The following is an 8,490-nucleotide window of genomic DNA, read 5'->3' as shown; positions in this document are numbered from 1 at the left end:
TATACCACCCAACAGACTTTCACCCTCCATCTCTCATCCAATGTCCTATTGCTAAATACCATCCAGTTATTCTCCAAAATGTCTCCTAAATTCAGCTACTACTGTTTCCACTGCCTCTGTAGATACTTTGGGTAATTGGGTAATTATGTTAGAAGAAGATAGAAAACTTAATCCGCCAAATGGAGCTAGAACAGGCCGAAGCTGGTGTGAGAGAGAGGGTTTAGGATTCAAAGCGGTTGTAGACACGGTGGGGCTAGCAAGCAGAGGGGGAGAGCACACATAGCTGTGGGTAAGATAAACACCAACTTAACTGGTTGGAAAATGCTGAGACCACAGAGCCTACGTCAAATGTCAAAGAGGTGGGGCTGGCTAGAGGCCAGGGCTCCCCTGGCTCTGTCCCCACAGTGACTTTGGGGCTGGGCTTTCTCCTGAGTTGCACACTGGGTGGTGAGTGGAGGTCTCAGGGGTACCTTTGCTACTGGGTCTCCCTCTGCCCGGATGCTGGTGCGTATTCCTGAGGCTCCAGCTCCTTTTCCAACTGCCAACCAAACAGGCAGCTTTGCTGACAAGCACCCAGGTTCCAGTCCAAGGGGTGTGAACCAAGGCGGGCACTTGGCATCCCCCAGCACTAGCTCCAGCTCTGCCAGGAAACAGGAGGCTTCACTGTAGCTCCTGGAGTCGTATTCTACACTTTAGGATCAAGCAGTGAAGGACCTGGAATAGGACACTCCTTGGACCCCGAAAGGACTCTGAGAAGCCGTGCTTGTCCTTCTCTCTGTCCCCTGCTCCGCCCCTCACTCCCTGCCCATCGATTTCTCACTTTCATTCACTCCCTGCCCCCTTCCTCCTCCTGCTGCCCCCCAACCCCGTGCTCACTCTTCTCTCACCCCATTCATCCCCCGTGGCTATCACCTCCTTCCTCCATTCTTCATCCCCTCTTTGCATCCCTTCCTTCCCTCCTCCCCCTCCAACTTTTCCTTCTCCTTACCGCCCGCTCCCACCCTTCTCCTTCCCCCAATTTCTCGCTCTCCCTCCCTTGCTCTTCTCCTGATCGTTCCACCTTCCTCCTCACTTCCCTCTCCCCCCTCCTCTCCCTGAGCCCTACCACCTCCCCCCCAGCCCCGCCCATCAGTGTTTGCTTTGCTCCCGGATCCGGATCCAGATGAAGGGGTTGCCCTGCCCGTGCCCTGCCCTGCCCCACTTCTGGCAGCTGGGGTCTCCCTTCATGGCCGACGGCTCTGGGACTCAGGCCCCAGGGAAAGGGGCCCTGCTCAGCATCCAGCTCCTGCGAGCCCAGTATGAAGGCCTGAGACGGCAACAGAAGGCCCAGGCCCACGTGGTGGTGCTCCCGAAAGGTAGGGCTGGGCAGGTGCTGGGGGCAGAAGGGAAGGCACGAGGGCTTGGCTGCGGGCAGAATGGGCGGCTGAGATGTGGGCAGCGCAGGGCCAGGGCTCTGCTGGCCTCCTGGTGGGGAAGAGCAGGGAGGCGGGCTGGCCAGAGGCAGAGGCAGAACAGGGAAGCCGGTGCAGGGCCGTTCCGCTGGGGCCTCAAGCAGGCAGCTGGCACGCAGCGCGCTGTTCCTGGCCTCTGCTCTTAGGTTCTGATCTTGCTCAACTGGTCTGCCTGGTGAGCCGGGCTTGGCCCCTCTGCCAGGCCAGGTGGGGAGATGGGAGCTGTGCTTCCTGGTTGGGTCTCACCCAGGCACCTCTTGTGAACCAGAGAAACTGGTTCCAGGGAGAGAGGACACGTGATGTTCCCGACAGCTTGGGCACTGGCCAGAGGAAACGCAGGGCTCAGGGACCCGGGAGGCACCCAGGCTCACCAAGCGAGCTCTGCACCCCCTCAAACAGCAGCTGGGGAGGGGCACTGAGACACAGAAGCCCCGCCTCCAGGGGAGAAGCCGCCTCCCTTTGGGAACTCAGATTTATTCCAGGAGGAAGTTAGGAGCACAGGGCTCAGAAAGCAAGCGATTGTCAAATCCCAGCCCTTCATCCTCTAACCGGGAGGGCAAGTCAAGAGAGGTAGGAAGACCCCCTGAAAGGTCAAGGCTGTGCTCTGGGAATTTCTGTGGCTGTTTATACAGTTCAGGACTCACTGAGCAGCCCACCCCGCTCTAGGCAAGTCTGGGAAGGAATCAGGGGCCAGAGGGTCCTCACTGTCTGGGACAGGAAGGGCACTGCCTTGGGCTAAAGGCACCCATCTCTCACAACTTGGGCTGTTGCCAATGAGTGGGGTCCATTTGAACTGAACTGGTACAGCCAAATAGCCCCCTCTCTCCGCAGGGCAGAAGCTGGCAGTTTCCTAAAGCCCTATTCCATCCTCAAGGGTATTAATTCATTCAGTTACTCAGCAAGCATTAATTAACCTCGTATCAAATGAAAGCAGATTTAACACACCTGTGGTTCAGACTCACACATCCATGTGATGGGTACGCCCCCAAAGACATGTCAAACTCAGCATGCCCTGTAGAATTCACCACCCCTGCCCCATCCCTCCCCGCTGCCCCCTTTCTCCTGCATCCTATAACTCAAACCTCCCTCCTCCGTCGTCACCACATGATGAGTTACGTCATGGACATGAGTTACATCATGAGTTACAACAGGTTAATTCAAGGGGGAGTGCTCAGGCTCTGTTTCCCCAGGGAAGACTTCTCACCCGCAGGCTCAGTCAGAATCTTTCAGGGCATTTCTAGCAGTTTGCAAGTCCACACTCTTGCTCTAACTGTGAGAAGTAGTGTGCTGTCTGATGGAGTGTTCCTGTACTTGGTCTCTGGAGAAGGGCCTGAACCTGAGTGCCAGCTCTGCCACTGACTTGCTCTGTGCAGCTTTGAACAAGTCATGTAAATTACTCTGTGACTCAGCTTCCTCCTCTTTCAGCTGGGAATAACTGTAGTCCCCAGAGTAGAGGGTTGTGGTGGGAACTAAATAAATTAATATGTATAAGGCTCCTTAGGGTTTTCTGTGCTAATTGGCTGAGGACCAGATCGTTATGTCACACGAGTGTGAGTTAGAAGCACACTTGAAACACTTGGACTGGGCGTGAGGAATAAGGTGGTTCTCCAGGGAGAAATCAGAGCAAGATTACAAAAATGAGGTGACAGTGATGCTGGGGGAGGGGGAAAAAAAGCAATTTTGCCTGCACATTAGCAGCAGGCTGGATGGTGGTACCATTCACTGAGATAGAGAATATAGGAGAAAAAGATTTCTGATTAGGAGGAGATGAACTTGTTTGTCAATATGCTGCATTTGAGGGAGTTGTCTGTAAAACTTCCAACCAGCCTGGATCTCAGGAGAGAAATGTGGGCTGGAGATATAGATTTGGGGTCATCAACATATTGGTAGTAGTTGAAGCCATGGGCACGGATAAAATTGTGGAGGACCAATGTATAAATTGATAAGAGGCTGGGATGACAATTAGAGTTCTACAATACTCAAATATTGAAGGGTCAAGCAGACTTCAAATATTGAAGGGAAAAGAAGTCAGGGAAGATAGCAGTCAAAATGGTAGCAGATGAATATTAGCCCGAAAAAGGAAATTCACACATGCTGAATCTTGGATGAACCTACATGAACCCTGAGGATATTATGCTAAGTGAAATAAACCAGTCACAAAAAGACAAGTGCTGTAATGATCTCCTCATATGAGGTACCTGGAGTAGTCAAATTCACAGAGACAGAAAGTAGAATGGTGGTTGCCAGGGGTGGGGGAGATGAAGAGTTGTTGTTTAATGGGTATAGTGTCAGTTTGGGAAAGATGAAAATGTTCTGGAGATCAGTTGTGCAACAGTGTGAATGGACTTAACACTATTGACCTGTACACTTCAAAAGGGCTAAGACGGTAAATTGTATGTTGTGTGTGTCTTACCACAGTTCATTTTTCTTAAATGACAGGAGAAAACCAGGAGATATTAATGCCATGGAACCAAGCAAGTAGAGGGAATTTAGGGATCCTCTGTGTCCAGCATAGCAGAGACTCAGGAAGACAGAGTGGCCATTGACATTGGCTCCCACTAAAACTAGATTTCAGGGTCTTAAGACACTGGGTTGTATCTGGAAGGGCAGGTACTCTGGGAGCTGATTAATGGAAGGAAGCCCTCTGGAATTAGCTTTCTTCATCCTTAGTGTTATGGAATGTATTTAGGTTCTAGAAATGCAGTGGCAGGTGTTCTGGATTCCTAGCACTAGAGTTCAAGGGCTTCCTTCTGGCTTTATTCCTTCAACACCATCTCTCCGCTCACACCATGTACTCTGTCACCTAGGGGCCTCCAGCAGGGACAAATGTCAGAATGCTCAAGGGAGCTTCACTGCATTTCAGAGGGAATTCCAGGCTGGCCACAGGTCTCCTTTCTATAGGAAAATGGCTTTCAGTCATTTCTCCAACCCTCAATGCCACCAAGAGTTGACAAGAAACTATCATGTTCCACAAGGTGGTAAAAAGATGTCCCTGAGAAGGAAGAAAGACATCGGTCTGCCTTCTCATCCCTGAAGCCAGTTCAGGGAAGCAGTAGGTGCTGCAAACATTTTCCCAGAACAGTGGCTATGGTTCCGAAAGGTAAAGACCAGTCCTCCAAAAGGAGCTGCCTCAAAACACAGTTCCCCTCTCCTCTGCCTTGGGTGCTAAACCCATTATCAGAATCCCACAACGCAAAACCCTGTAAGTTAAGAATAACCCTTTCCACTGGCCAGTGTATGTGAATCACACATGTGGGTGAACACATATTGTGCCCTTGGTCCCCGTTATTCTTTTAGTCTGAAATATGAGTTCCCTAGATCTTCCTAGGGTTCACTCCCTCACTGCAGTCAAAAACTGAAGTCTCCTATTAAATTCTATCACACTCGAATGTTTTTTTCCATAGCATTGATTACCACCAGAAACTTTATTATAGTATGTTTATTTGCTTATTCTTTTCTACTCCACTAGACCACATCATGAAGAGGTAGATTTTGTCTCAGTGTTCATTACTGTATTCCCAAGACCTAGAATAAATAATGCCTGGCACATTATAAGGGCCTAATAAATATTTGTTGAATAAATGAATAATTGTGCATGAATGTGTGTGTGTGTGTGTGTGTGTGTGTGTGTGTTTATGTGTGTGTGTGTTAGAGAGAGATAATGCAGTGAATTGGGTACCTGGCCTCATTGATGTATTTGGCATGGCCTTCCTTCAGTTTGAAAGCTCTGAGACCCCCAAAATGAGAGCCACCCATGTACTTTGCAGTGGTGACCCTGCTGGTGCCTTGCTTTCTCAGGAGGGAACATGCCTGCTCCTGCTGAGGCCATGGTCAGTGCTGTTTGGATTAACAAGGAGAGAAGGCATTCACTGTCCCTAGAAGAGGCGGATCCTGAGGCAGAGGAGATGCTGGAGGAGGCTGACAGAGGCTGTCTCCAGGCCCCCGAGTCTCCATGGCACACGCACCTAGAGATGCACCGCTCGGTCCAAACCTTCCACCAGGAAACCAGTCATCAAGTAAAGCACAAGGACAAGTTCATGGGGTCTGAGCAAAGGCTCCCAGGCTTGTTTGAAGACACTCAGATGACTCAGCAAGGAAGCACGATCCCAGAGGCAGCCCAGCATGAATGTCAAGGGGGCAATACCCAAACAAAGTCAGTGGGATCTGGCTTAAACATTGGCACTCAGGACCCTCCTTCCATAAAGAAGCCACACAGGTCTGGAAAACCAGCTCACTATCCATTTCCCCAGAGGAAAACTCCCAGGATCTCCCAGGCGGCCCGGAACCTGGGCTTATATGGCCCAGCCTGAAGCTTTCTACTCAAAGGTCTCAACCTTGAGGCCATCTATGGCCTCACCTAAGAACTTAGGAGGCAGAGGCACAGCTAGGGCCTCTACCTCGAGCAGAACTGGACTACATCAATCGTCGGGGCTGTGGGACATGAATTTTGCAGTGGGCACATAGTCTTGTCCTTCAAAAAAAAAAAGAGAGATTGCCCAGACCAGACTGCTCACAGCTCAGGATGAAAGAGTGCTGTCTGATCAGTGCAGCCCCATTCTGCTTATATAAGAAGACATTGCTATGGACATCGACTCAGTCCTTAGAACTAGAGAATTTTGAAACATAAAACAGAGACCCTAGCCAGTGGATGCCTTTGCAGTGCCCTAGAGTCGACAGGCGTGGGCAATCTTGTTTTCAGTAACTTCTGAGGATTTCTCACATGTTCTGGAGAAGAGGGGCTCTGAGAATTTCCCTTTTCTGGTCGCTATGCCTGGAGGCCAGCTCACTTACAAGTCTCTATATTCATTGGTAGTGACCACACCATTTTAGCTTGAGCCTCCCAAAGTATGGTCACCCTGGGTAAAAAGGGTCAAAACAATGCCACCTACTGTTCTGTGTGTATAAGTGTCTTTAGGAAGGGTTGGTCATCTCTCCCCTCTCATTGAAACTGCACATTCCAGTCTCATTATAGATTTATTTCCTTTCATCCTTCTCTCTCCGTCCTTTCCTTCCTTCCTTCCTCCCTCCCTCCCTTCCTTTTTTCCTATTTGCTCTCTTCTTCCCTTCTTCAATCTCTCTCTCTCCAAATTAAACATTGCCCATCATTGAAGATATATAGTAATAGAAGCCTGAAAGAAGATAAAGAAATGCTCCTGCTTGGAAAGTATGTGTTCCTCAAAAATTGCTCCCTTTTCAGCCAAATTTGAATCATTCAGATCCTTCCTGGTATATTTTTAACCAAAGACAAAGTGAAGCAGGTATTACTTGGGTGGTGGGGAAGAAATTATCTTACTTGGTTAATGTTTAACTTTAATAAACACACCTAAAGTGACTTTTCCTCATGCCAGATTCTCTCTCTGTAAAGTTTTACCCACATCTTCCTTTTGTCCCCATGGTGATCCAGTCTTGCCCACCCACATCAAGAGATGTTACCTAGGGCTTCCCTGGTGGCGCAGTGGTTGAGAATCTGCCTGCCAATGCAGGGGACACGGGTTCGAGCCCTGGTCTGGGAAGATCCCACATGCCACGGAGTAGCTGAGCCTGTGAGCCACAACTACTGAGCCTGCGCGTCTGGAGCCTGTGCTCCGCAACAAGAGAGGCCGCGACAGTGAGAGGCCCGCGCACCGCGATGAAGAGTGGCCCCCGCTCGCCGCAACTGGAGAAAGCCCTCGCACAGAAATGAAGACCCAACACAGCCAAAAATAATAAATAAATAAATAAATAAATTTAAAACAACAACAACAAAAAAAAGAGATGTTACCTAGGAGTGTCATTTCCTGCCAAAATATGTATGTGCCTTCTCCTTGGGCCACCCCGAACTTCCCTCCAATTTGGGGATTCATTGTGATTCCTTTTGTGAATAATTAACAAGAGCTAGTTGTTAACTTTTTTTTTAATAGTCTAATGAAAAACAAGGAAATTTTCTGAAAAAACTTTTCCTTTGCTTTTGTTTTAAAGAGGCTTCCCACAAGTAACTCTTCTTTCTACAGTGTATCAATCAGGATAGGCTATGTTTTGCTGAGTAACAAACAACTCCTAAACCTCACACAGAAGCTTTTTTTTTCCCACTCATGAAAATTCCACTGTGGATTTGGGCAAACTTCCAGGGCAGCTCTCCTACATTATTACTAACAATTCAAGCTGCTTCAATCTTGTGGCACCACCACATCAATACTGGTTTCCCTAATCACTGTAGCTGAAGAAAGTGCATTAAAAGTCACATACTGGCTCTCAAATCACTTTGCTTATGTTTCATTGTCCAAAGCAAGTAACACGGGCATATCTCCACTTCAAGGGTATGAGGAAGTGCATTCATTTCATGTGCCCACAAGGAGAGAAGGAATGGAAATATGGATGAGCAGAACTAATGGCTAACACAGGTAGAGAGGGGCAAGGTCATAGTACAATATTAGATTTTATTCTGAATACAATAAGTAGCCATTAAGGGATTTACATATGAGACCAAAATGATTGGATCTGCAGTTTAACCAGATGACTCTGGTTGTTCTATGGAGAATGAGTGGATGGTCATGTTAAGAGGCAATGTCAGGGGAAATTACGGCCAGGGGAAGTTCAGTGGGAAAGATGTTGTTAGCTCAAGCAAGAGTGGGAGCAGAATGGTGCTTTGTGAACACCTAGAGGGGTGGGATAGGGAGGGAGGGAGGGAGACACAAGAGGGAGGAGATATGGGGATATATGTATATGTATAGCTGATTCACTTTGTTATAAAACAGAAACTAACACACCACTGCAAAGCAATTATACTCCAATAAAGATGTTTTAAAAAAAAAAAAAGAATGGGAACAGAAGAAGGAGAAAAAATTAGATACATTTGATATATGTATACTTTGGAGATAGAAACAATACGATTTACTGAAGGAAAATTACAAGTTCAGTTTGAAGGATACTGAGTTTGAGGTGCTCAGAGACACATCAATAAAGATATCAAATAGGCAAGTGGATAAATGAGACTAGAGTTCTGGGCTAGACATAAGAATTGAAGTATCATGAGTATGTAGAGGTACTTACAATGAGAAAG

General features: G+C 48.1%; 1 protein-coding gene across 1 annotated transcript; it reads left to right on the top strand.

Moving 5' to 3' along the window:
* The first annotated feature begins 1,162 nt into the window (after positions 1 to 1,162).
* C6H9orf152 (chromosome 6 C9orf152 homolog) lies at positions 1,163 to 6,365 on the top strand. Its single transcript, XM_036855124.1, has 2 exons — positions 1,163 to 1,355; positions 5,250 to 6,365. The coding sequence occupies exons 1-2, from the start codon at positions 1,163 to 1,165 to the stop codon at positions 5,759 to 5,761; spliced, it is 705 nt and encodes a 234-aa protein (XP_036711019.1). The 3' UTR covers positions 5,762 to 6,365.
* Positions 6,366 to 8,490: the final 2,125 nt, after the last annotated feature.

The sequence above is a fragment of the Balaenoptera musculus genome, chromosome 6, assembly GCF_009873245.2.
Source record: "Balaenoptera musculus isolate JJ_BM4_2016_0621 chromosome 6, mBalMus1.pri.v3, whole genome shotgun sequence".
NCBI classification, from domain to species: Eukaryota; Metazoa; Chordata; class Mammalia; order Artiodactyla; family Balaenopteridae; genus Balaenoptera; species Balaenoptera musculus.
This window is presented reverse-complemented; position numbering and strand designations above follow the sequence as displayed.